This window comes from Chelonia mydas, unplaced genomic scaffold (assembly GCF_015237465.2).
Source record: "Chelonia mydas isolate rCheMyd1 unplaced genomic scaffold, rCheMyd1.pri.v2 scaffold_63_arrow_ctg1, whole genome shotgun sequence".
Taxonomy (NCBI): Eukaryota; Metazoa; Chordata; order Testudines; family Cheloniidae; genus Chelonia; species Chelonia mydas.
This window is the reverse complement of record NW_025111273.1, coordinates 18,472-45,841: the sequence shown is the minus strand read 5'-3', so window position 1 is coordinate 45,841 and position 27,370 is coordinate 18,472. Positions and strand designations below refer to the sequence as shown.

At 67.6% G+C, this 27,370-nt stretch overlaps 1 protein-coding gene across 4 annotated transcripts; it reads right to left on the bottom strand.

Annotated features, from left to right (window-relative positions):
- Window positions 1–245: 245 nt before the first annotated feature.
- On the bottom strand, window positions 246–27,370 carry PLXNA3 (plexin A3). 4 transcript variants are annotated; one of them, XM_037888802.2, is made up of 32 exons: window positions 27,247–27,370; window positions 22,861–24,092; window positions 22,365–22,547; window positions 20,758–20,886; window positions 20,366–20,466; window positions 19,266–19,389; window positions 18,886–19,042; window positions 18,601–18,700; window positions 18,185–18,299; window positions 17,047–17,247; window positions 16,275–16,371; window positions 15,873–16,063; window positions 15,133–15,278; window positions 14,512–14,632; window positions 14,062–14,198; window positions 13,530–13,730; window positions 11,917–12,010; window positions 11,154–11,393; window positions 10,692–10,835; window positions 10,048–10,282; window positions 9,455–9,594; window positions 9,078–9,334; window positions 8,643–8,709; window positions 8,277–8,423; window positions 6,670–6,829; window positions 5,577–5,680; window positions 5,087–5,183; window positions 4,500–4,687; window positions 4,025–4,194; window positions 2,599–2,811; window positions 2,030–2,180; window positions 246–1,198 (listed from the first exon to the last, which is right to left on the bottom strand). In XM_037888802.2, exons 2-32 carry the CDS (start codon window positions 24,064–24,066, stop codon window positions 1,103–1,105), a joined length of 5,712 nt encoding a protein of 1,903 aa, XP_037744730.1. In that variant the 5' UTR covers window positions 24,067–24,092; window positions 27,247–27,370; the 3' UTR covers window positions 246–1,102. The 4 variants fall into 4 exon arrangements, with proteins under 4 accessions (XP_037744730.1, XP_037744731.1, XP_037744732.1 ...); XM_037888803.2 differs by having other exon boundaries at window positions 4,025–4,182; XM_037888804.2 differs by having other exon boundaries at window positions 4,025–4,080.

Below are 27,370 nucleotides of genomic sequence, written 5' to 3'. Positions count from 1 at the left end.
CTGTTCTTTTCCTGTTGTCCAGTGGCAGGCAGTTCCACGGGCTTGTCGAGCATCACGCTTCAGTCAGATTCGGACAGCAGTGGCGTTCGGTGTTAGAACTCTCCCCTCTAGCCCTGCTCTGTTGGGGGGGGGGGTCAGTGACGGGGACACCCCAATCTCTGTCGGGGGGGGATGTCTGTGCAGCACCCCCCTCATGGTAGATGAGCCCCCCCAACACAGTGATCCAGTTCTGGGGGGGGGTTGTTTTTTTTTTTCAGCACTTTAATTAGCAAAAGAAAAGTTAATTATAAAATGAACAGAGAAAACGGCCGCGTGGGAACAGGGGAAAGGGTCTGTTCTGCCTCCCCCAAATCTCGAGGGGGAGCCAGGCCCCCACTCCCCGAGCCCACAGGCAGCACGACTATTTACACAGATATCGGGGGGGGGAGTTACACTGAAATTTCTTACACCCGGGACTAAATTTACACCGAACCCCCCGAGACTCAATAAATTATTCAGCAATTAAGGCACCACACTGCCGGGAAAGGGGGCGCTGGGGAGGAGGGGCTGGGGAGGGAGTCTCTGGGACAAGGGGGTGCTGGGGGGGAGAAGGGCTGGGGGTGGGTCCCTGGAACATGGGTTAAATCTCCAATTCCCATTGTCACTGTCACCAAAACAAGAGGCAAATTCCAACAGCTATTGGGGGGGGGGGCTGTACAGGGGTGAGGGGGGGTCCTTTCAGCTGCTGGCCTGGGGGTGCATTGGGGGGCTGGGAGGGATTATTGGGGGGCTGGGGGGAGGGGGTCATACAGTATTGGGGGCTGTACAGTTTTGGGGGTGGGGGTCGAGTATTGGGATGGAAGGGGGGGGGTGTCAACGCTCCAGCTCAGCCAGATCCACCCCTCCAGCACTGCCCCCCGTTGCACCCCCCCAATCACCGCCAGCAGCCCCTCTGGGTTATTGCTACGAGGCCCGGTCCTGGTGGCATTGGGCATCCTCCCACCCAGAACCGCTGCCCCCCAAAAGTCAGCCTGCCCCTGAGCCAGGGGTCGAAGGTCCTCTCCGGAGGAGGTCGAAGGTCTCACCAGCTGACCGTGGGGGCTGTCCGTGGGGCCAGCCCCTCTCAGCTGTTGGTGGAGACCAAGGCAATGACCTGCTCCAGCCGCTGGCGCAGCCGCTGCTTCCGGCAGCTCCCGTCCCGCTCCAGCGCCGTCAGCACCTGTGGGCGAGGGGCAGGGGCAGGTGGTAGCACCCCAGGGACTGGTCGAGCTCCCCCAGCGCTGTGGGGGGGGCAGTGGGGGGGCAGGGGCTCTCACCTCCTGCCGGAAGCACCCCACGGACGGTCGAGCTCCCCCATTGCTGGGTGGGGTTGGCTAGGGGGATCGGGGGGTGGGGAGCAGGGGGTTGGGGGGGTGCAGCAGGGGGGGCAGGGGCTCTCACCTCCTGCCGGAAGCGCCCCACGGACTGGTCGAGCTCCCCCAGTGCTGGGTGGGGTTGGCGAGGGAGATTGGGGGGTGGGGGTGGGGAGCAGGGGGTTATGGGGGTGCAGCAGGGGGGGCAGGGGCTCACCTCCTGCCGGTAGCGCCCCACGGACTGATCAAGCTCCCCCAGTGCTGTGGGGGGGCAGTGGGGGGGCAGGGGCTCTCACCTCCTGCCGGAAGCACCCCACGGACTGGTCGAGCTCCCCCAGCGCTGTGGGGGGGCAGGGGGGGCAGGGGCTCACCTCCTGCCGGCAGCACCCCACGGACTGGTCGAGCTCCCCCAGCACTGTGGGGGGGCAGGGGGGGCAGGGGCTCACCTCCTGCCGGCAGCACCCCACGGACTGGTCGAGCTCCCCCAGCGCTGTGGGGGGTTGGCGAGGGAGATTGGGGGGTGGGGGTGGGGAGCAGGGAGGCTGTGGAGGGGCAGGGGCTCTCACCTCCTGCCGGAAGCACCCCACGGACTGGTCGACCTCCCCCAGTGCTGGGCGGCGTTGGCGAGGGGGATGGGGGGGTGGGGGTGGGGAGCAGGGAGGCTGTGGGGGTGCAGCAGGGGGGGCAGGGGCTCTCACCTCCTGCCGGTAGCGCCCCACGTACTGGTAGAGCTCCCCCAGTGCCCCCAGTGTGTTGAACTCCCCGGCGTGGAGCCGCGACTGCTCCCCCAGGTAGGCGTCCATGTCCTGGTCGCTGATGGGAGCCATCCTGGCGATATCCCGGTAGTACCTGGGGGGCAGGGGGTGAGGGGGGGCAGGGTCACCTCCCCCACACTGCTCCTTCCCCCCCCACAGCCCTGTTACCATGTCTGCCCCCCACCCCTGCGTCCAAGCGCCCTTCCCCCCACTGTTCCTCCTGCCACACCCCCATTACCTCATCGGTGTCCCTCCCGTATCCCAGCGCCCCTCCCCTCACAGCCCCGTTACCTCATTGGCCCCCCACCCCTGTATCCCAGTCCCCTTCCCCACTGCCTCTCCCCCCACAGCCTTGTTACCGCATCTGCCCCTCAACCCCTGTATCCTGGAGCTCCTTCCCCGCTTCTCCCCGCATTGGGGAGACCCCTGCATCCCCCACTCCCTCATCACAGCCCCTCCCCTGCCCCCCACTCCCTCCTGCAGTGTGCCCCCAGCTCTCACTGCCCCCTCACCGCTCCACCCAGCCGCGGTAGCCGGGCAGGTCCTTGGCGTAGAGCAGTTTGGTGGAGGGCGAGTCCTTGCCCAGGCGCTGGGGCGACGTGGAACACGAGTCCATGAACGTCTGGGCCACCACGGAGAGACACGCGTCCGTGATGCTGCTCTTGTGCACGTCGAACACGAACTGCGGGTTCTTGATCACGTTCACCCAGAACCGCAGGGGCAGGCTGGGGGGTCAGGGGGTCAGAGAGTGCCAGAGACGCCCCCCGGGACCCCCAGACCCCCACAGCCCTCCCCAACACCTTCCCAGCCCCCCTATACTCTGATCACGTTCAGGCTGGGGGGTCAGGGGGTCAGAGAGTGCCAGAGACCCCCCCGGGACCCCCAGACCCCCACAGCCCTCCCCAACACCTTCCCAGCCCCCCTATACTCTGATCACGTTCAGGCTGGGGGGTCAGAGAGTGCCAGAGACGCCCCCCGGGACCCCCAGACCCCCACAGCCCTCCCCAACACCTTCCCAGCCCCCCTATACTCTGATCACGTTCAGGCTGGGGGGTCAGGGGGTCAGAGAGTGCCAGAGACCCCCCCGGGACCCCCAGACCCCCACAGCCCTCCCCAACACCTTCCCAGCCCCCCTACACCCTGATCACGTTCACCCAGAACCGCAGGGGCAGGCTGGGGGGTCAGGGGGTCAGAGAGTGCCAGAGACCCCCCCTGGGACCCCCAGACCCCCACAGCCCTCCCCAACACCTTCCCAGCCCCCCTATACTCTGATCACGTTCAGGCTGGGGGGTCAGGGGGTCAGAGAGTGCCAGAGACCCCCCCCGGGACCCCCAGACCCCCACAGCCCTCCCCAACACCTTCCCAGCCCCCCTACACCCTGATCACGTTCAGGCTGGGGGGTCAGGGGGTCAGAGAGTGCCAGAGACGCCCCCCGGGACCCCCAGACCCCCACAGCCCTCCCCAACACCTTCCCAGCCCCCCTACACCCTGATCACGTTCACCCAGAACCGCAGGGGCAGGCTGGGGGGTCAGGGGGTCAGAGAGTGCCAGAGACGCCCCCCGGGACCCCCAGACCCCCACAGCCCTCCCCAACACCTTCCCAGCCCCCCTACACCCTGATCACGTTCAGGCTGGGGGGTCAGGGGGTCAGAGAGTGCCAGAGACGCCCCCCGGGACCCCCAGACCCTCCCGGCCCTCCCCAACACCTTCCCAGCCCCCCTACACCCTGATCACGTTCACCCAGAACCGCAGGGGCAGGCTGGGGGGTCAGGGGGTCAGAGAGTGCCAGAGACCCCCCTCCGGGACCCCCAGACCCCCACAGCCCTCCCCAACACCTTCCCAGCCCCCCTATACTCTGATCACGTTCACCCAGGACCGCAGGGGCAGGCTGGGGGGTCAGAGCCCCCGAGTCCCTCCAGGCCCCTCCGGGGGTCTCACCAGTTGCTCTTCCAGGTGTGCCGCACGTCGGGGTCACTGATCTGGCGCCGATCCGCCTGCTCGTCCAGAAAGTCGAACATGTACTTGATGGGCAAGGGCAGGGCGCTGGCCCGGTGCGCCGTGCTGAACAGCGTCTCGAACAGGTCATCCACGAACTTCTGCAGCGTGCCCTGGGGGCGCCGGGGGTCAGCCTGGCCCGGGCCCCCCTGCCACACGTGGCCCTGCCCCCTCCCGCACACTCCCCACCCTGGCCCCTGAGCCCTGGCACGGCCCTGCCCCGCCGCATGGCCCCCAGTCCCTGAGGCCTGGTACAGCCCTGCCCCATCCCCACGCATGGCCCCTGCCCCCCCCAGCCCCTGTCCCCCTCTGCATGGCCCCTGGCCCTCCGAACCCCAGCACAGCCCCTGGACACCACCCCACACCCCAATACCCCTCACCCAATGACATGACCCCCCCAGGTCCCTGCACCCCGAACCTTGGTGGCCAGGAGCCGGGTGAGGTAGATCTCCGACACCATCTTGCTGCCCCCCTCCTTGGGGTCGCCCAGCGGGTCGTGGCTGCGGACGAGGTGCCAGAGGCGGGTGCCCCCATCGCGCTCGGGGCTCAGCATGGGGGCGCGGGAGCGGAGGCTGTCGGGGCTGCTGGATGGCCGCAGGAGGCTCTCTGGGGCGGGAGGACAGGTCATGGGGAGGTGTCGGAGCCCCAAGTCCACCGCCCAATCCAGAGCCCCCTGCGCCCCCTCCCTGCCAATCCAGCAGCACGGGGGGGGGGCATTTTGACTACCCCCCACCCGCCTGGTCTGGATGGGATAAGGGGCTGGGGGGATCAGGGCGGGTCTTCTCCTTGGGGCAGGTAGGGCCTGGGGGGGAGGGGGCTGAGCAAGTGTCTGGGATGTGGGGGCAGCTACTCCCCCCAGCTCCCCAAGTCCCAGCCCCACCCTCCCCCAAAGCCATGTCACTCTCGGCAGCACAGGCCCCCTTGCAGGCCAGGGGGAGGGGCTGGTCTCTGTGGGGCAGGCGGGGGGGAACGGGTGGGTCTCTTGGGGGGTCCAGGGGGCCTTACCGTAGCGGCTCAGCGAGCGGCTGAAGGTGCAGGAGTTGGGCAGGTTGCACCCCGAGACCTGCCGGGGCGTCAGGGCCACCTTGGAGCCATCGGTCACCTGGGGGAGAGGCAGCAGGTGAGGGGGGTGGGGGGAAGTCTGGGGATGACATGGGAGGTCCCTGCCCCAGTGCGCTGCTGCAAGGCCAGGCAGGGTGTGGGGTAGGGATGGTGGTGTGGCTGGGGGGGGCTGTCCCACATGGTTTGGCCCAAGCACATTGACACATTTCCATTTGGGGTGTGGAGGGGGGGGAGCAGGAGGCTCTGGGAGGAGCAGGGGGCTCTGGGAAGGAAGTGGGGGGAGCAGGGGCTGGGGGGGTCAGTGGGGCGCCCCCGCCCCTCCTGGTAATGCCCCAGCATGTTGAGCTGTTTCCCGTTGTCGTGTGGATGAGGAGCAGGGAGCTATAGGGGGCTCTGAGGGGCAGTGGGGGGCTCTGGGGGGTCCCTACCCCACCTGGTAGTGCCCCAGAGTGTTGAGCTGTTTCCAGTCGCCCTCAATGCGGCTCGTCGCATCCTCGTCCTGCAGGAGGGTTCGGCCCAAACGGCCCTGGTGCCACTCTGGGAACGGGGGGTGGGGAGAGTGTCAGACCCCCAAATACAGCCCACCCCCATCAAACACTCCTTGGGCAGCAATACCTGCCCCACGCCTTCCAGCCTCCCCTGGGGCAGCCTTGTACCCGTAGCCTCCCTCTCTTGTGCCTCCTACATACCCCACAGCCCTCTGGGCCGCAAAGCCCCCATTACCCCCTTCCCCAGTGCCCCCCCACCGCGTTCCCAACTCCGTGTCGTCAGACCGGGGGCGCTGGGAATAGGGGATCCCCCTGTACCCCCCATATTCCCAGCTCCATGTCATCAGCCTGGGGGTGCTGGGAATAGGGGACGCCCCTGCCCCCTATGCTCCCCCGTACCCAGCTCCGTATTGTCGGCCCGGGGGCGCTGGAAATAGGGGACCCCCCTGCCCCCATATACTCCCGCGTACCCAGCTCCGTGTCGTCAGCCCCGGGGGCGCTGGGAATAGGGGACCCCCCTGTACCCCCCGTGCCCCCCATATTTCCAGCTCCATGTCATCAGCCCGGGGGTGCTGGGAATAGGGGACCCCCCTGCCCCCTATGCTCCCCCATACCCAGCTCCGTGTCGTCGGCCCAGGGGCACTGGAAATAGGGGACCCCCCTGCCCCCTATGCTCCCCCGTACCCAGCTCCGTGTCGTCGGCCCAGGGGCGCTGGAAATAGAGGACCCCCCTGCCCCCGTATACTCCCCCGTACCCAGCTCCGTGTCGTCGGCCCGGGGGCGCTGGGAATAGGGGACCCCCCTGCCCCCGTATACTCCCCCGTACCCAGCTCCGTGTCGTCAGCCCGGGGGCGCTGGAAATAGGGGACCCCCCCTGCCCCCTATGCTCCCCCATACCCAGCTCCGTGTCGTCGGCCCGGGGGCGCTGGGACTAGGGGACCCCCCTGCCCCCTATGCTCCCGCATACCCAGCTCCGTGTTGTCAGCCCGGGGGCACTGGGAATAGGGGACCCCCCTGCCCCCATATACTCCCCCGTACCCAGCTCCGTGTCGTCGGCCCGGGGGCGCTGGGAATAGGGGACCCCCCTGTACACAGCATCCAGCAGCTTCTCCTTGGCCTGGGTGATGGTGTCGCAGTTCAGCACCTTGACGGGCACTTCGGGGCCACCGGGGGGGTCGGGGCTGGCACAGTACAGCGTCTGGGGGGAATGGCAGGTCAGGGGGTCCCTCCTGTTTGAGCTCCCCCCCCAAGGTAGGAGTCACCCCCTCCCCTCCACTCCCCCCTCTTCCAGCCCCCATCCCCTGGAGTTACTAGCAGAGGTGTGACTCGGTTTCTCCGCCTCCAGACTTTGCTCCCTCCCTCGGGACATAGAATCATAGAATATCAGGGTTGGAAGGGACCTCAGCAGGTCATCTAGTCCAATCCCCTCCTCAAAGCAGGACCAATCCCCAATTTTTGCCCCAGATCCCTAAATGGCCCCTGTCATAACTATAAAGGGAAGGGTAACCACCTTTCTGTATACAGTGCTATAAAATCCCTCCTGGCCAGAAGCAAAACCCTTTCACCTCTAAAGGGTTAAGAAGCTAAGGTAACCTCGTTGGCACCTGACCAAAATGACCAATGAGGAGACAAGATACTTTCAAATCTGGAGGGTGGGGGGACAAAGGGTCTGTCTGTGTGATGCTTTTGCCGGGAACAGATCAGGAATGCAGCCTTCCAACTCTTGTAAAGTTAGTAAGTAATCTAGCTAGAAACGCGTTAATTTCCTTTTGTTTAAGGCTGGTAAAATAAGCTGTGCTGGAGGGAATGTAGATTCCTGGTTTTGTGTCTTTTTGTAACAAGGTTTTGCCTAGAGGGATTCTCTGTGTTTTGAATCTGATTACCCTGTAAGGTATTTACCATCCTGATTTTACAGAGGTGATTCTTTTACTTTTCTTTAAATTAAAATTCTTCTTTTAAGAACCTGATTGATTTTTTCATTGTTCTTAAGATCCAAGGGTTTGGGTCTGTGTTCACCTGTACCAACTGGTGAGGATTCTTATCAAGCCTTCCCCAGGAAAGGGGGTGTAGGGCTTGGGGGGATATTTTGGGGGAAGACGTCTCCAAGTGGGCTCTTTCCCTGGTCTTTGTGTAAGACGCTTGGTGGTGGCAGCATAGGGTTCACGGACAAGGCAAAGTTTGTACCTTGGGGAAGTTTTAACCTAAGCTGGTAAGAATAAGCTTAGGAGGTCTGTCATGCAGGTCCCCACTTTTGTACCCTTGAGTTCAGAGTGGGGAAGGAACCTTGACAGCCCCCTCAAGGATTGAACTCACAACCCTGGGTTTAGCAGGTCAATGCTCAAACCACTGAGCTATCCCTCCCCCCTAAACCATGGGTGGGGGAATGACACATGCCTGGAGCCCCCCCCAAGCAATTCCTCCCCAGTGCTGGGTGCCGGGGGCGAAATGAGATTTTGGGGGGCTGCCAGAGACACACAGACAGGGGGACACAGGGTTGGAGGGAGGGCCCCCGGACCCCCTGGGAGATGCATGGGGGCCAGAGGCTCCCCAGGGCTCCAACAACAGCTGGGGCACGGTCCAGCGCCTGGGCAAATGGGGTCCCCCGGCCCAACACCCCACCCCTCCTGCCCCCTGCTCCAGCTGACCAGGGTCTTGTAGTCGATCTGCTGGCGGATAAGCTTGTCCTCGCTCAGCGAGTACCGCGCCTCCCCCGTCACTGCATCCATCGGCCCCTTCTCCATCTGCTGCTTGATGGCACAGAACAGCAGGAACAGCGGCTCCCCGGCGCACTCCTGGGGGGGCATTACTGCTGAGAACCCAGGCATCTGGGCTCCCAGTCCTCCCTGCTCTAACCACCAGCCACCGCTCCCCTCCTAGAGCAAGGGAGAGAACCCAGGAGTCCTGGCTTGCAGCCCCCTGCTCTGACCACCAGAGCCCACTCCCCTCCCAGAGCCGGGAGAGAACCCAGGTGTCCGGGAGGGTTCCCAGCCCCCGCCCCCGCCCCCTCTCACCTTCAGGAACCGATGCAGCAGGAAGGTGAACCAGTTTGTCAGCATCTTCTCAGCCACCGACTCCGTCCTGGAGAAGGGGGAGAAGCAGGGACTCAGGAGTCCGCGTTACTGTGGGTCACGGGGGGTGTCCCTAGGGGGCTCTCACCTGGGGAGCACGTGGCTCAGCAGGTTCCCTGTGGCAGGATGGGGGCCCAGGGAAACAGGTGGGTTCAGGGAGGTCCTGGGGGGGTCAAAAGGGGCCCCAGGGAAACGGGAGGTCCCGGGCAGTCCTGGGGGTTCAGGGAGGTCCCGGGTGGGTCCAGGGGGATGGGGAAGTTCAGGAGGGTTCAAGGGAGGTCCCAGGGGAGTCTGGGGAGTTCCAGGGGAACGGGGCGGTTCAGGGGTCCCAGGGGAAAAGGGGGTGTCCCAGGGGAACAGAGGGGTTCCAGGTCCCACCTGCGCAGCAGCAGCTTGGGATGGGCCCGGTTCTGCAGATTCTTCTCTATGAGGTCGGCCAGCAGCTGCTTGAGGACGCCGGTGGCGTAGTCCAGCCGGCCTTGCAGGGCCACCAGCGTGAGGGAGGCCACGGCCCCCCGGTCCCGCATGGAGAACCCGCGCTGCCCCTCCAGCGTGTGGATGAAGGTCAGCAGGAAGGGCCGGAGGTGCAGGAGCTGCCCAAAGAGCCGCAGGCCCCGCTCTGCCCCGGGGGGCGCCTGCGGGGGGCACGGGGTGAGACACAGCCCCCTAGCCCCCCCACTCTGCCCCCCAGCCCAGCCCCCTGCTCTGACCCCCAGTTCCCCTGGCCCAGCCCCCCCGGCCCAGCCCCCGCTCACGTGGCCATGGCGCAGCAGCGGGGGCTCCTCGCCGGGAAACAGCACCCGCAGGGCGTACGTCCGATAGTCCAGGAACGGGATCTTCACCCCGTCCAGGTTGTTCGTCAGCTCGTTGATGTCGGTCTGCAACTCTGCAAAGGCTGGGGGGCGGGGAGGGGACCCTCAGTCTGTCAGTCCCCCCCAACCCTGCCCTTCCTCCGTGCAGGGGTAACTGCTTGCCCCCCATACCAGTGTCTCCTGCCCCCTAACTCGGCACCTGCCAAGCACCACAGCAGGATCCCCTGCCCCCAGCCCCACCCTCCCTGTGCTCCTGCCCCCCAGCCCAGCCCCCTCGTCTTAGGCCCCTCTGCCCAGAGCCCCAGCCCCTTTCCCAGTCTCCCCTTCCTCCCAATCCGTACCCAGGGCCCTCTCTGCCTCCCATCCCTCCCCCACCCCAGCTCCATCCTTGGGCTCCACCCCCTGCCTACCTTCCAGCCCCCCCCACTCTGCCCCCCACCCCATCCCCCTCCCCCTTGCACTCCACCCCCCCATGCTCCCTACACTCCAACCCCCTCTCTGCGCTCCTGCCCCCCCCCCTTGCCCCCCAGCCTCACCCTCCTTGCACTCCAGCGCGACCCGTGACTCCAGATTGTCCATCTGCAGCTGCAGCCGCTTGAGGGTTCGGTCAGCATCCCGGGTCTTGCGCTTGTAGGCGACCAGCACCCCGATAATGGCCAGGAGCAGCAGGGACCCCCCTGCACCCAGCCCCACTAGTGCCCCCAGAGGCAGGGCCGCCTCGGGGTAGATGTGCAGGGAGCCGGGAGAGAAGGACAGGCCCCCCACCAGAATCTGGAACGAGGGGAAGCAGTGGAGGTTAGACAGTGGGGTGCCCCCAATGTCCCAGGAACAAACCCCCCAGAATGTGGGAGGGGGGAATCAGGGGCACCTCCACATTTTGGCAACCCCTCCAGATCTGCAATGGGAGGGCACAAATTCCCCCGTGGATCTGATGTGACAACCCCCTCCCAACCCCCCCACTCAGTCTGTCCCCCCAGAATGCACCACACAGATGTAACCTTGCCCCATAGCCCCCCAAGAGGGTCTGCTCACTCCCCCACTCTCCCTTGACCTCTGATCCGACCCCCGTGTCCCACCCCCACACCACAGAGCGAAGGGCTGCCCCCCTGCCGGACACGTGTCCCCAGGCCCACCCCATGGGGAGCCCCGGCTGTGCCCCCCCTTCTCCCCAGCAACTCACCGTGACCAGCTGCTCCCCTGTCTGGCTGGGCGAGTCGCACAGTAGCTGGGTCTCTGACACCGTCAGGGCGCAGGGCTCCCCCCCAATCAGCACCGTGTAGTTCAGACGGGCCCCCCCCACAGCCGCTGGGATCAGGTTCCTGCCCTGGGGGTGGTGGGACAGTGAAAGGGGGAGGGAGATTGGACCCAGACATCCAGGCCAGACACAGCACCAGTGGTGCCCCTCACTCCCGACCCGCAGCCCCTTCTAGCCCGGCCCTGGGCTCCCCCCCACAACCCTGCCAGTGCCCCTCACTCCCGACCCGCAGCCCCTGCTAGCCCGGCCCTGGGCTCCCCCCACAACCCTGCCGGTGCCCCTCACTCCCGACCCGCAGCCCCTGCTAGCCCGGCCCTGGGCTCCCCCCACAACCCTGCCGGTGCCAACCCGATCACAGCCCCTGCTAAGCCCCTCTTCCCCCCATACCTTGAGGACGACGTGGGAGCCGGGTTTCACCTCCAGCACCCCCGCAGGGCCGAAGGGCTCAACCTGGGGGTCGGGGTAGTAGGTGAAGGCCGAGCGGTTGAGGGTTCGAGCCGCCTGGACGTGGTCCAGCAGGAAGCCGAATTCGTCAGGGGAGGCCCCCCCCACGGGCAGCTCCCGCCCCCCCAGCACAATGCCGGGCGCCTGGCACAGCATGAGCGAGTCATTCAGCACCCGGCAGCTCTGGGGGGAGGCAGAGGGTCAGTGGGGGCGGCTGGGAACGGGGGGGGGAGGGACAGGGCTCGGGGCGGCGGCAGCTCGGAGGGCGGGTTCAGCTGGCAATCATGGGTGGCTCGGAATGGGGGGAGTGGGACAGGGCTCTTGGAGGGGGGCAGCACGTCAGGGGGTTCAGCAGGCTGGCGGGGTCAGCGCGGGCGGCTGGCAACGGGGGACAGCTTGGGGGTGGCTGGGAATGGGAGGGGCAGAAGCTGGGGGGGGCAGCATGTTGGGTGGTTCAGTGGGGAAGGCACAGGGTACAAGCCGGGGGGCGGCTGATCCACGGGGGGGACAGCAGGGAGAAGTTATGGGTCTGTCAGTATGGCGGGGGGGGAAGAGGGGTATATTGGGAGACTCAGGATTCCCTTGCAGGAAACTGCCCCCCCCAAAAAACTGTCCCCACTTCCCCCCACCTCACTCAGTTCCCCTGCCTCCCGCTGCGTCCCCTTCCCCCGCCCTCCCTCCCCATCGCCATGAGGGCACAACTCACGTTGACGGTTTCGACGCCCCCGTACACGGCTCGGACGCGCGGCTCCTGGATGCTCAGCAGGCGGGTTCCGGTCACCGTCAGGCTAGTGCTGCCGCTGGGGGGGGGGGGGGGGAAGACATCAGCCCCCCCAGGGGGATGCAGCTTTTCGGGGGGTGAGTGCTGGCATGGGGCGTGGCCCGTTGGACTGTGACACGTCTCCCACCATCGGGCCGTATCGTCCGTGTCTCCCCCCCCCACGGCTACCCTGCGCCCCGCTCGGATGCCGGGGACCCCGCCCAGCCCAGCTCAGTACCAGCACCGGGATGCTCGTCCTAGGCCAAACACTGGGTCCCAGCCGGGCTGGCGCCGGAGGCTGTGACGAAGTGGGGGGTTTTCTTGTTTTTAACTTGTTTCCCAGGGTTTGCATGCAGAGGGCGTGGGACTCAGTTTCCCTGCGTATTACTGGTTTAACAAGGGGATGGGAGAGGGAGTTTGTTGTTACAGAGGACCGGGGAGGGAACTTGGGACCCTGGAGAATGGAGACCCCAGCGACTGGTGACTGGGGATCCAGCGGCCCAGCTGCCGGGTCTGGTCAGTGGGAGGACAATGGGCTGCAGAGAGAGGACCCCGGTGACCGGACCAGGCAGTTCCAGCCAGAGGGGCCAGAGGACAGAGGAGAGGAGAGGGGGCCCAGGCAACCTGTTCACCTGGAGAGAAGACAATGGACAGAGGGGGGGCTTGGGGCCAGTGATAGCAGATGCCCAGCGGGGAAGCAGGGGGGCTCTGGGCTGGAGAGAGGGAGCAGGCAGAGCCCAGCTGGATGCAGGGGAGACTGGGATGTGCTGGGTAAAGGGGGCCAAGCCCGAGGCCGGAGAGTTTCCTATGCTGGGTTCAAATGCTCAATAAACCCTCCTGCTTTATGCCGGCTGAGTGTCACTCCAGTCTAGCGAACAGGGGGGCATTATTCTCTCTGGGTGTGGAGACCCCGGGGGTCCAGAGCGAGTGGACTCCCTGAGGGGGCCCACGGCAGAGACAGACGTGCTAAGGCTCAGAGAGTGCGGCTCCAGGAGGTGGAGGGGCTGGACCCCCGAGAGAGAGTGGACCCCCGAGAAGGGCTGTCGCACTGAAGGGGGTTCCCCCCATGGACCACACGGGGCCAAGAGTGGGTGCGACCTGTGAGTCCATGACAGAGGCTGTGCGGGGGACGGGGCGGAGCCGGGGGGCAGGTTCTGCAGCTCGTCTCCCTGGCTGAGCAGGGCCCTGTGGGGAGCAGAGCCTGAGTGTGGGGTGAATGGACCAACGTGGCCTGAGACGACAGCCCGGGACCAGAACTGGGACCAAAACCGGGACCGGATGGAGCCCCCTGGCCTGCATGGGGTCCACCCTGCCGGACGTGGGTTACGTGAACCTGTTTCACAGGGAGTTCAAGCGAGCTGGGAATGCGGAGAGGGGCACAGGGCACAGGAGGGCGGGAGGGGTTGCAAGGGGGCTGTGGGGCTCAGGGAGGAGGTGGGCACAGTGGGGGGGGTCAGCTGGGTGAGGGGGCTGGGAGCGTGGGAGGGGGATGGGGCACAGGGGGGGAGGCAGGGGGGCAATGGGGGTACGGGGGTGCAGTGGGCGGGGGGGTCTCTTACTTGACAATGCTCCACTGGGGCTCGACGTGGGTCACAGCCGGGTCTGGGGCATAGTGGAAGATCAGGCTCGTGGGGCTGGTGGTGCCATTGGGGGGCCCAGGGAGGGCCAGGCTGGCGCGGTCGATGCGAACACTGAGGGGGGCCGGACCAGGGCCCAGCGTGGACGGTGGGGTCAGGCAGACAATTTCCTCAGGCCCCCTCCTACCGGGGAAGGGAAAGTGAGAGACCCCCGCAAATTCCCCTGTCCCACATCTCCCCACTGAGCCCTGACCTACCCACCCCCCTCATAACATCCCCTAAAATTCCCACCACCTGCCTCCATACCGACAACCCTAACCCCCGCCCCCCATCCCTGTCCCTCCCCACATGCCCCCCATCTCTGTCCCCCCACCCACTCCACCCCCATCTCTCCACCCCCACCCCCCTTATCCCTCCACCCCCACGCCCTGCCCACCCCATCTCTCTGTCCCCACCCCACCCCTTATCCCTCCACCCCCACGCCCTGCCCACCCCATCTCTCTGTCCCCCCTACCTGAGCACCGGGCAGGGCGCCCCCTGCAATGAGATGTTGACGCTGCTGCCGGCGTCCAGATGGGTCCCAGTGAGGGTGACGCGGGTCCCCCCTGACACCGGCCCCCCCTTGGGGCTCAGTCCCCGCAGCCTGGGGGTCTGGGGCAGGAGACGGCAGTAATGGGGGTAAATGCACACACAGACCCCCTTCCCTCCCACCCCCCAAAGCCCCCCATGACCCACAGCTACCCCTTCTCCCCACAGACCCCCATGGGGCACCACCCAGCCCCTTCTGCCCCCCACAGCTCCCCATGACCCACAACAACCTCTCCCCCACAGAGCCCAGGGGTCACCCCCCAGCCCCCACACCCTCTCACTTCCCCCACAGACCCCCAGGGATCATCACCCAGCCCTCAAAGCCCCCCTTGCCCCTCCCCCCGACTTCCCTCCCTCACAGACGCCCCCCCAGTACCACGAAGGTGAAGGGGTTCGGGGAGCGGGCCCGGTACTCAGCGCTGCAGTCGCCCACACAGATCTCCACGGGGCCCGGCGGGGGGTCGGGCACCAGCGACTCCTCCATCTCGCACACCAGCCTGGGGGGGGGGCGGGGACACAGGGGTCAGCCCCCCGGGTTCCCCCCCCCCGCCGGCCCCCGCGTCCCAGCTCCCCCCACCCAACCCCTCCCAGCTCCCCCCGCGTGCCAGCTCCCCCCGCCAGACCCCTCCCAACCCCACCCGCATCCCAGCTCCCCCCGCGTCCCAGCTCCCCCCGCCCAACCCCCTCCCCGCGTCCCAGCTCCCTCTGCCCGACCCCTCCCAACCCCACCCGTGTCCCAGCTCCCCCCGCATCCCAGCTACCCCTGCCGGACCCCTTCCCACGTCCCAGCTCCCCCCGCCCGACCCCTCCCAAGCCCACCCGCATCCCAGCTCCCCCCGCCCGACCCCCTCCCCGCGTCCCAGCTCCCCCGGCTCGACCCCCCCAGCTCCTACCCGACTGAACATGGCCCTGCCCGACCCCCTGCCCCGCATCCCTGAACCCCACCTGACATCCCCATCCTGCCCTCCTCTCCCTCCTCACACTGTCCCCCCCTCACCTCTGGGCGGGGACGTACTGGCCCGGCAGCGAGTTGCAGCGAACCCCAGCCACGCGCACCCCGACCTCGTGGAATTGCAGCCCCAGGTTCTCCCCCTCGACCGTCACCCGCGTGCCGCCCTCCTTGGGCCCTGCCACTGGCACCACCTGGGGGGGCAGAGGGCAGTCAGGGGGGCGGAGACCCCCCCACCCCCACCCGCCCTGCTTGGGCCCCGACACCACCTGGGGGAGTCAGTGGGGCGGAGACCCCCCCACCCCCACCCGCCCTGCTTGGGCCCCGACACCACCTGGGGGAGTCAGTGGGGCGGAGACCCCCCCATTCCACCCCCACCCGCCCTGCTTGGGCCCCACCACTGGCATCACCTGGGGGAGCCCGGGGGAGTCAGTGGGGCAGAGACCCAACCCACCCCCGCCTGGGCCCCCAAACCACATGAGCCCCCCCCAGGTGAGGGGGCAGAACTAGGGGGTGTCTGCAGCAGAGATGGGGCCTGGCTGCGGTTGGGGGATGGGTTCCAGTGGGGTGGGCACAGGGGGTGGCTGGCCCAGGGGGCCCCCCCATTACCTGGGTGATGCGGGGGGACCATTACCGGGGTGCTGTGGGGCAGGGGCATTACTTGGGCACTGCGGGGGGGGCTGCTACCTTGGAGGCACGGGGGGGGCCCCCATTACCCGGGCGATGTGGGGAGGGGGCCGTTACCCAGGTAACGAGAGGGGTGTTACCCAGGCGACGGGGGGCGTTACCTGGGTGATGCGGGGGTGGCTGCAGCGAGCCCCGCGCCGGCCGGGGGGCACCCAGTTGAGTTTGGGGGCAGGGCAGTGGGGTTGCAGGAGGCAGCGTCGCTCCGCCAGGCACCAGCCGCACTCATAACGCGGGTCGGAGCGGAGACAGAGCCCGCAGCTGGGGCGCTGGGCCGGGCACTTGTACAGCAGGGCTGGGGGGGAGGGGGGGGGTCAGAGACAGGCAGCCCCCCTGCCCCGCCCTCCCCATCCCCTTCTCTACCTCCCCCGTGCCCCATCCCTGCCCCCCAACACCCCACCCCCGGGCTCTGCCCTCCCCACCCCCTTCCCCATGAGACTCCCCCAGTCTGCCCTCTTTCCCATTACCCAGCCCCCCCGCCCCTCCCAGGGCGCAGCCCCCAGGACCTTTGAAGCCAGGGGGCCGGTCGATGGGGAAGTCGCTGTCCCAGACGACGGAGAAGTCCACAGGCAGCTCCCCAACTGCGTCGCCCTCGTACCAGTACTGGGGGGGGGGGACAGGGAGATTAGAGGCATGGAGAGCCACAGGGGAGCCCCCCCACATATCCCTGGGGCTGGGCAGGGAGAGAGCAACAGGACCACAAAGGGTTAAAAGGAGGTACCAAGGCATCTCCTAGCAACAGAGATGGCAACTGTCACGTCACCTAGCAACAGAGCATCCCCCCCAGGGGGGAAACATCAAACACATCCCACCCACCCCCTCCAGCTCTGCCCGTGCCCCTCACTCCCGACCCGCAGCCCAGCTCAGACATTTACAAGCGGTTCCTTGACCCCAGCACCTTGGTGGCTGTGGGCCTGCAGCCAGCGGGGAGTTGATGGCTGGGGGGCGGGGGGTGTCTGGCACAGAGCCCATGGGGTTAGAGACCTCCCACCCTCCCTTCCCCCTCCCAGCCAGCCAGCCAGCAGGGGCCCCGAGCTGTCTCCCACCCTCCCAGGGCGCAGGGGTCTGGCTGAACGCCCCTCCCCCATCGCTGGGGCCGGGACACACAGGCTGATAACCCCCCCACTCCCTCCCCCCCGGAAAGGGTGCTCAGAAGAGGGAGGGGTGGAGGCACATGGGGTCTCATCGCGGTGCCCGGGCTCTGCATGTGGCTGGGGAGCAGAGGGATATGGGCTGGGGGGCCCGCGGGGGGCAGGGGGTCCAGGCCGGGGGGCTCACCGAGGTGTTCTGACATTGCACGCTGCTGGAATTGAAGCGCACGGCTGGGACCCGCTGGCGCCGCCCCTGCACGACAAAGACGCACTCGTAGTTCTTCTGGCCCGACTGCGGCTGCGGCAGGTTCTTGGCCCGGAGCGTGATCGGCTGCAGCACCCCCACCGGGATCAGGATCTCGCCCACCGGCAGCAGTTCTGGGCAGCCCTGGGGAGAGAGAATCAGGGGGACCTCACCTGGGGAGAGCTGGGAGAACCCAGGAGTCCGGGCTCCCAGCCCCAGCCCCCCTGCTCTAACCATCGGACCCCACTCCCCCCCAGAGACAGGGAGAGAACCCAGGAGTCCCGCCAGGAGATGGAGCTGGGGATGCAGGATCCTGTGTCTCTGGGAGCTGCCTGGCAACCGCAGCTGCTTAATTGTTACTTGGTGGGGGAGGGGCTGCTCTTTTTTGTCGGGGCGGGGGGGGCCCATAGGCAATAAAGGAAAGGAGTCCCCAGAGCCACTTCCTCCCACCCCTGCCCCAGCCCTGGTGGTGCCCCTCACTCCCGACCCACAGCCCCTGCTAGCCCGGCCCTGCCCCTCACAGCCTTGCCAGTGCGGCAGCCCCTGCTAGCCCAGCCTTGGGCTCCCCCCTTGTTAGACGCTGATTATGGGGAAGTGGCTCAGAGACTCCTGACTGGGGGGGGCAGTGGGAAGGGGGCAGCGACATCTAGTTTCCCCTCCCCCCAGTCCCCAGGGCCCCATTGCCTGGCCCTGGGCGTTGTCTGCGGCCGCTGCTCCAAACCGCAGCCCCGGCGCTATCAATTATCCCGACCACAGGGCACCGCCTGGTGCATCGATCCAACCGGGGCCCCCCCGCCCCATCGATCCCGCCACAGCCAATTACACTGCATTAGGGGCAGCCAGCCCCATGGTCTGACATCTGCCACCCCTCCCCCTCCACAGCAGGGAGCCAGCTCAAAGCACGGATATGCAGCTGGCTCTGGGGTGGGGCAAGGGCTGTTACCAGGGCCCCCTTGCCTGGTGCCAGGACATGGCCTCTATGGGGTGGGGCAGAGGGACAGTTATCTCGGAACAGGGCAAGGGGTCCCTGTATGTGTCTGGCTCTGGGGTGCGGGAGGGGGCTGGTCACACAGGGACCCACCTCGGCGGTGCCGACCCGCCCCTCGGCGAACGCGCACTCCCGGGGATCGTGGGTGCAGATGTGTCGATATTTGCACCACCGGCAGGCAAACAGGCTCCTCACGCAGGACAGACACCTGGGGAGGGCAGCAAAGGGTTAATGGGGGGCGGATCTTCCACCCCACGCAACTGACCTCCACGCCCGGATGTCGGGCGCCCCCACACCCCTTCCCAGACCCATTGTTCCCCTGCAGCCAGGGACAATGCTGGCACCACTGCCCCGCCCCTGCCCCCTGTGTTTACGTGGGGGGAAGGGAGGAGGGGATTCTATTAGCTGCCCCACCCCCAGCGGGAGACCAGGCTCCCTCCCACCCCCCACCCCCAGTGCGAGGGGCTGCGGGCCGGGAGCGAGGGGCGCCGGCGGCCGGGGGGACTCACGACGGGAGGAGGCTGCAGTTGTAGAAGACGAAGTCAGCGCCAGCGAAATCCATCCCGGTCTCGAGCGAGCGAAGCTGAAGCCGCACGGAGCGAGCGTCGCCTGGGGGGATTCGGGGGGGCAGCGTCGGGGGGGGTCAGGACTGAACCCCTCCCGGCAGGGAGCCCCCGCCCCCAGGCTATGGCTCCTACCCCCACCTCCCACCCCCAAATGTGTTCCTGACCTTTGTCCTCTGCCCCCTGCCCTCCCCTGTCGCCCCGGCCCTGACCTTTGCCCTTTGAACTCACCGTGGGGGCCGGTACCGGGGGGCAGCTCCCTGGGGGTGGGCGACTGGCAGCGGATGAGGCCCCCGGGCAGCACCTCGGCTTCGCTCTGCCCCAGGCCCTCGAAGGAGCAGGTCACGCCTGGCCCCAGGTCCGGGAGGTTCTGCACCGTTAGCTGCAGCTAGACCCCCAGAGAGATGGGGTTAGAGCTGGGGGGCAGGATCCCCCCCCAGAGACAGGAGCCTAGAGACGGGGGGCAGGATTCCCCCCAGAGATGGGGAGTGGGTTCCCCCTAGAGATGGGGGTTCGAGATGGGGGACAGGGTCCCAACCCCTCCCTACCCTCGACCTCTGCCCCCCCAATCTCCCAAGCCAGGCCCCCAGGCGCCCGGCCCCCCAACTCACCAGGACACTGGGTGCGGTGACAGAGACGTTATTGGGCTCCACGAGCAGCCGGGGGCAGGGGCCCGGCGCGGCCGCGAACCGCTGCGACTCCAGCGCCCGGGGACACTCGCTCTCCCGGCAGCACCTGGGCGGGGGGTTGTCGGGGGAATCAGGCACAGACTGGGAACCCCCCCAGGTCTGCTCCCCCCCTTGCTGCGCTGGGCAGGCACTGTCACAGGGGAGCTCGCAGCGCTGGGGGAGGGGCAGCCCAGGGAGCTCATTAACTAGCCAGTGGCTTCCACCCTGGGGGCTCGTTAGTGCAGGATCCTGGGGGACGCAGCATCCGGTGCCAGGAGCCCCTCACCCGCCGGGGGGGGCTGCAGGTCGGGAGTGAGGGGCACCGAGGGGGGGGCAGGGCCAGGCTAGCAGGGGGCTGCAGGTTGGGAGTGAGAGGCACCGACAGAACTTGGGGGGAGTCGGGGTGGGGGCTGATCTCTGCTCCACTCCCGTCTCGGGGGGCGTCAGCTCGAGTGTCTGTATTAACTGGGAGGTGTGATTCTGGCAGAGGTTGGGGGGGAGTTACGGGGGGGGCTTCTCCATCTCCTCCCCCTACAGAGAGGGATGGGAGGTGGGGGCGGGGCACTGAAGAGGGCTAACCCCCCCCTTCCCCGCCTGGCCAAGCCGGGGGGTGATGGCTAATTTATTACTTGTCTCCAGGTTAGAGCTGCCAGCTCCAGTCACAGGCCCCCCACCCCAGCCAACCCTCAGTGTCCCTCCCCCCAACCCCCATCTTTCCACCAGCCCCCCACTCTGTGCCCCCCTCCCCCCACTGCTCTGGGCAGGAGATTTAATAGGATTCGGTACCTGGGATTCCCAGAAGGGAAGGGGGGATGGGGCTTGGCCAGGAGCTTGCGGGGTGGGGGGGGCCGCATTCCTCCAACAGGCCAGAGACCCCCCAGCACACACCGGGGAGGGACCCCTGGCTAGGCTGGGAGCCAGGACTCCTGGGTTCTCTCCCAGCGCTGGGAGGGGAGTGGGAGCTGGTGGTTAGAGTGGGGGAGGTGGGCTGAGATCCAGGACTCCTGGGTTCTCTCCCCGGCTTGGCTCCAGGGGTGTCTCACCGGTTGTGCAGGACACACCAGCCACAGTGGGGGTCCCCGGAGCCCAGGCAGGCGTCACACGTAGGGTACTGGCCACACGTCTCCACCGGCAGCCGCACCACCTGGGGGGGAGGGGTTAGCGTCTGGGGTGGTAGAACAGACCCCCTCCCCTATAGCAGCCCCTCCCAGCTACTCCCCCACATCACCTGTGCCTCTCCACTCCTCCACCAGTCCCCAGCCCCCTTGCCCCCTTCCTTCTGCCCCCCTTCCCCCAACCTCAGTCCCCTGGGACCCCCATCCTGCCCCCTCCCCCAACCTCAGCCCCCTGGGGCCCCCCTGGCTCACTTCCTTCTGCCCCCTCTTCTTCCCCAGCTCCCTCCCAGTCCCACCTCGACCAGCCCCCCGGCCCTCACCTCTCCACGGCTCAGCAGGTAAAGGTGTCTCTGGTCGGGGCTGAGCTCCATGTCCCGCAGCAGGGGCTGCCCGGGGGTCACTGGCACCGACTCGTACAGATGGGCGTCCTGGGGGCCATCTACCCGCACCTGGGGGGGGAGCTGTGAGAGAGAGATGTCCCCAGCCCCCCTGCGAGCCCCCAAGCCCCCAGCCCGACTTGAGCCACCCCGAGCTACCCACCTCCATCAACTCCCCCAACCTCGCACTTCTGCACTGGCCCCCCCGCATGTTCAGCAGCATGCAAGGGGGGCCCACAAGGAGGTGGGGGGGAGGGGAAACCAGCATCAATGTGTCTCCCCCACCTGCCAGCCGCCCCCTCCCCCGTTACTCTCCAGCCCAGGGGTCCAGCCCCCCGACACCAGGCAGGCTCAGCGACCCCTTTCATCCCCGCCAACAAGGGCCCATTGATGGGGGGTCTGACCCACAGCAGCCCCCCAGCAGGCACCCAGCCTCCCCCTCCCCAGGGACAAAGGGCCCTTTCAGAGCTGGGGGCCGCAGCCCCCCAGGGTCACTCCCGGGGCGAGAGGCCGAGAGCTAAGACAAGGGAACCAGTGTCGAGGGACAGGAGCCACTCCCCACCCCCCATTTCTCCTCCACGCACCCAGCCCCCCTCAGCCCCTCCCCCCTCAGCCCACCAGCTCCTCCCCTCCCCACTAGCCTAACTGAATTAGCTCCATTTAAAAGCTGAGGGGTCGTGGCCCCCTCCAGGGGGTTCAGAGCTAGACAGGCAAGCCCCCCCCCCACATAACCCAATTCCCAGGTCAGGGCTAGGGCAGCCAGCCTGACACTCCAGACACTGAGCCCCCTGGGACCCCCCAGGGATGGCAGCTGGCAGGGAGAGAGGATGGAGGAGCTGGGGGAGCCCAAGGCTGGGCGAGCAGGGGCTGCGGGTTGGGAGTGAGGGGCACTGGCAGAGCTGGGGGTGGGCGGGGGCCCTGGGCACTGTCCCCTCTCTGCGGTGCAGCCGCTCTAGGGTTAACTTTCGCACAGACACATTTTCCACCCCAAACCGCCACCCTTTGATGTTGGCTTTTTAAGAGCCAGTTTGGAAGGAACCGAGTTGGTTTGTGGGGAGTTGGGGGGGCCAGGAGGGGACCGCGCCCCGTAGCGCTGAGTTGGCAGATCATCCACCCTCCTCCCCAACCCTGCCGGTGCCCCTCACTCCCGACCCGCAGCCCCCTGGCAGGCCAGCCCTGCCCCCCCAGCTCTGCCGGTGCCCCTCACTCCCGACCCACAGCTCCTCTGTTGTCTCCTCTTCCCGTCGGAGCAGCCTGAGAGTGGCTGGGGCTAAGGAGGGGACCTGGCATGTCCCTTTGCTGCCCTGCTAATGTTGAATGGGCTCCAGCTCTGCCCTGGAGATGGGGACTGCCCCCCAGCTCTGCTCTATCATGGGGGCTGGGAATAGCCTACCCTTCCAGGGATCAGATTTGGGGGGGCTAGCAGGGCCTGCGGGTCGGGAGTGAGGGGCACCGGCAGAGCTGTGGGGACAAACACATAGGGAGGTTCTGAGCCCCATTGGGACACCCCCAATTCTAACGCCTGCCCCTCCCCCTGGCGCGTGTCCCACCTTCTTGAGGGTGCCGGCACGGGTGCCCAGGAAGACGACAGAGTGGCCCCGGTAGGTGTAGGCGGCGACGCTGGCCAGCCCCTCGCTGCGCTCGGCCAGCAGGGGGCGCCCCTCGATGACCTGCAGCCCCCCCAGCGGCTGGTTCAGCACCAGCCCGCAGAAATTCCCATTGATCTGCATGGGCTGGGGAGAGACGGGGGGTCAGGCACAGCTGAGTGTAGCCCCCAATAGACGCCCAGCCCCCCCCAGTGCCCCTCAGCTCCCCAATACACCCCCAGTCCCCACCCTCTCCATTGCCCCAAAGTACTCTCACCACCTCCAGCCCCCACCTTCCCTCCCACTCCCACAGCTCTGGGCGGGGAGAGGGGGCTAGTGGGGTACAGCAGCGGGGACTGGGAGCCAGGACTCCTGGGTTCTCTCTCTGGGAGGGGAGCTGGGCCACGTGGCTAAGAGCCGGGGGCTGGGTGAGGCTCCCGGATGCCTGGGTCCCGCGTACCGTGTTGATGCAGGGCAGCTCCTTGTTGAGCAGCCAGGGCAGGGAGAGGTGCCCCTCGCCGCGGTAGCAGCTCTGGATCCGCTCCTGGATGCGCCGGTTGACCTCGTCCAGCGTGAAGAGGCAGAGCAGGCTCTGGCGGGGCGGCGCCGCCCGGTTCTTCTGGCCCTGGGCAAAGGCTGCATAGAGCACGTCCTGCCCCTCGGCCAGCCCCAGTGCCCGCGCCAGCCGGTGCCCGGCCTTGGCCAGCCGGGCGGCCTGCACCAGGCGGTACTCCACCCCGGCGTGGGCGCAGCCCAGCGGGAACTCCACGTAGGAGTAGAACTCGGCGTCGCGGGCGCAGAGCCGCACGATCTTGGAGGAGAAGAAGCGCTCGGCCCCGGGGGCCACCCCGCCACCGGGCCCCCCGCCCGGCCCCTCCAGAGCCGCCTGCTGCGTGTCCAGCTGCAGGGTGAGGAAGTAGACGAAGGCGCCCGAGACGAAGGCCGAGACGTAGTAGATGTCGAAGGCCGGGTGCAGCGCCAGGGTGTCTGAGGGGACCTTGACCTGCGAGGAGACGAACTCGTCCTGGTAGATGAGGCTGAACATGTCGGGGCTGGCGGGGTCGGGCGCCAGGCGGCGGCTGGACAGGGTGGGGAAGTACTCGGAGCGCCCCTCCACCGAGGTGCCCACGAAGAGCCGGCTCGGCTGGCCCGGCTGCTCGAGGATGACCCCGGCCATGGCGTCGGCCTCGCGCCCGCCCGACAGGTAGTGCTCCTTGCGCTGGTGCGGCTCGCCCAGCTTGGCCAGGTCGCCCACGCGCAGCAGCTGGCAGACGCCCTGCCAGACGCTGCCGCAGGCCACCAGCCGCCCGCCCGCATAGTCCAGCAGCAGCAGCTTGTTGACGTTGTCGGCCGGGGCCAGCGGGTGCTGGCAGAGCCGCACAGCAGGCGGTGGGTAGCACCGGGCGTCGTCCGGCACCGGCCCCGTCCCGTGCACCCGCAGCTGGCTCAGGTTGGCCGCCAGCTTGTAGACCCGGTTCACGGCGCCGGCAAAGACCTCGCCCGTCTCGCGGTGCACCGCCAGGTGGGTCAGCCCCCCGTCCGGCACCGCGAAGGAGGCCCGGGCAGCCAAGAGGGGAGGGAGCAGCGGAGGGGGGGCCCCCGGCCGAGCCAGAGGGGGCAGCAGCAGCAGCAGAGCCAGGGCCCCCAGCCACAGTGGGGGGGCCATGGTGTGAGGCTCGGGGGGCAGCAGGCCTGGAGCGGGAGAGATGGGGGTTAGACAGAGGGGGACCTCCCCCTTGCCAGAGAGCCCACCCCAGCCCCCCGCTTCCCATGGCAGACCCCCCAACACCCCAGCCAGAGAGCCCACCCCCAGCCCCCCGCTTCCCATGGCAGAACCCCCAACACCCCAGCCAGAGAGCCCACCCCAGCCCCCCGCTTCCCACGGCAGACCCCCCAACACCCCAGCCAGAGAGCCCACCCCCAGCCCCCCGCTTCCCATGGCAGACCCCCCAACCCCCCTGCCAGAGAGCCCACCCCAGCCCCCCACTTCCCATGGCAGACCCACCAACCCCCCAGCCCCCCGCTTCCCCACGGCTGACCCACCAACCCCCCAGCCAGAGAGCCCACCCCAGCCCCCCGCTTCCCCACAGCTGACCCACCAACACCCCAGCCAGAGAGCCCACCCCAGCCCCCCGCTTCCCACGGCTGACCCACCAACCCCCCAGCCAGAGAGCCCACCCCCAGCCCCCCGCTTCCCATGGCAGACCCACCAATCCCCCAGCCAGAGAGCCCACCCCCAGCCCCCCGCTTCCCCACGGCTGACCCACCAACCCCCCAGCCAGAGAGCCCACCCCAGCCCCCCGCTTCCCACGGCAGACCCCCCAACCCCCCAGCCAGAGAGCCCACCCTAGCCCCCTGCTTCCCATGGCAGACCGCCCAACACCCCAGCCAGAGAGCCCACCCCAGCCCCCCGCTTCCCACGGCTGACCCACCAACACCCCTGCCAGGGAGCCCACCCCAGCCCCCCGCTTCCCATGGCTGACCCACCAACACCCCAGCCAGAGAGCCCACCCCAGCCCCCCGCTTCCCCACGGCTGACCCACCAACCCCCCAGCCAGAGAGCCCACCCCCAGCCCCCCGCTTCCCCACGGCTGACCCCCCAACACCCCTGCCAGAGAGCCCACCCCAGCCCCCCGCTTCCCCACAGCTGACCCCCCAACACCCCTGCCAGAGAGCCCACCCCAGCCCCCCGCTTCCCCACAGCTGACCCACCAACCCCCCAGCCAGAGAGCCCACCCCAGCCCCCCGCTTCCCCACAGCTGATCCCCCAACACCCGCAGCCAGTGCTAACCCCTACCCCATTTCCAAACCCCCAACCCACTCCAGACGGGTCTACCTCTGGGCTCAGCCCACCCCCCCCCCCAGCTCCCTTCCCACTGGGTGCTGAGGGCAGGGAGAGCGCCCCCCTGCCAGACACTCCCCCCCAGCCTTTCTTCGCACCCTCTCAGCACACCCCACGCACTCCCGGCTGCTTGTTAGCACTCTGTGCAAGGAGTCAAAACACCCCTCCCCCGCAGCACCGGGGTGGGGGGGCTCGTGACCTGGAGAGCAGGGCCCCCCCCGTGCACGTGTGACGCACGAGGGGAGGATGCCCTGAGACGGGGATGGGTTGGAGGATTCCCCAGCAACACGTGCCCCACAGCCCTCCCCATAACACACCCCAGGACCCCCAGCGCTGGCCCCCACAACACACACAAACCCCCATCACTGAGCCCCCATGCTCGCCCCCCACACCTACAGGCCACAACTCCTCCCACTGCCAGGCCCCGCCCTCCCCAGCCCCTCCCCCTGGCTCCACCCTAATCACACCCCGCCCCACTCCCAGGGCTTAAGAGCACTGAAAACAGGCCCATGGCCTTCCAATGAGCCAGGGCTGGTGGAGCCCCCTGCCTAACTGGCTGCTGCCCCATATCCCTCCCCCTGGGCTGAAGAGCCCAGCAGCTTGGGGGGACCTGGAGACCTCACTACAGCCCCCCTGAGCTGGCAGAGGGCTGAAGAAGACCAGGGGGAGCAGAGGTGAGACTGGGGGGTGCCAGACCCCTACCTTTCACACCCACTTGAAGCAGTGCCCCCCCCCCGAGATAACCACAGAGACATGGGTCAGAGCCCCCCCACTGCACCACCCTACAGCCTCCTACCAGCCTGATCCCAGCCCAGCCCCATAGACTCAAAGCCCCCTGCCAACTTGGTCTCCCCAGCCCCACAACCTCCCTTCCCACCCTGGCCCCAGAGCCCCTCAATCTTCCTACCCCAGGAGCTCAGCCCCCAGCGTGTTACACCCACCCAGCAGACGTTAAGCTGACTCTGGCAGAGCCTTAGGGCCCAGCCCTTGCCCCCCTGCCGTTTTCTCTGAGCCCCACAGCTTTTGTGTCCCTCTGGAAGAGAGGCTGAGAGAGGATCCCAGTGCCCCAGACAAGGGCCAGGAAAGACACAAGCCAGGTGCCCCCCACTTCCTTAGCTGCACCCCCATCCAGGGGTCAGCAGGGAAATGCCCACCTGTTCTCCCCCACCCCTCACACACCCAGCACCTAGATGTTGCTGTGCTGGAAAAGAACCCAGGAGTCCTGGTTCCCAACCCCCATTGATCTAACCCACCAGCCCCCACTCCCCTCCCAGAGCAGGGAGAGAACCCAGGAGTCCTGGCTTCTAGGCCCCCACTCCGCCCAACCCAGCTTAGTGCCCGCTTAAGGTCAGGACCAATGGGGGTTTTATGGGGCACGGGGTTGGCCAGGCAGCAGTGAATCTCCTCACTTTACTCTGCTGGGAGAATGGGGGGGCTCAGGCAGCCGGGGGGATGCCCCAGCCCTGCCCCCAGAGTGACACCCCCTGAAGCCCCCCACTTGATAGCTTGGGTATGGGCCCCCCAAAGTAACAGAGCAGGAGAGGGGCTGCATCCCCAGGGCTGAGATGGAGCCCCACACTATGGGGGGGCTCTGCTCCCATCCCCCCAATCCTCCCTGCATGGACTGATGTGGGGGCTGCCCCTGCCTCCCGTGCTCCAATCCTGGGAGTGTCCCCTCCCCACCCCAGTCCCTGACCCCCCAAATCCTGGCCCTCTTCCCAATGCAGAGCCCCTTTCATGCCCTGAGCCCCCTGCCCCAAAGAACTGATCTGGGGGGTCTTCCCCCAATGAACTGGGCCCCACACACCCAGCATCCTCCCTACCCGCAATGCACTGCCCCCCTCCCCGCCCCCCGTGCACCGATCCTGGGGGAATCTGGAGACCTCACTGCACCGAGCCCCCGCCCCGCCCCCCCCCCCGTGCACCGGTCCTGGGGGGCCCCCCCGTGCACCGAGTCCCCGCCCCCCCGTGCACCGGTCCTGGGGGGCTCCGCCCCGGCTCTACCTGCAGCTGCAGCCGCGCGCCCCGCTCCGGCTCTGCCCCCTCCCAGCCCGGCCGGGCCCTTTAAACGCGGGCTGCACCATTGCGGGGCGAGGGGGGCGGGATGAGGGGATGGGGATGGAGGAGG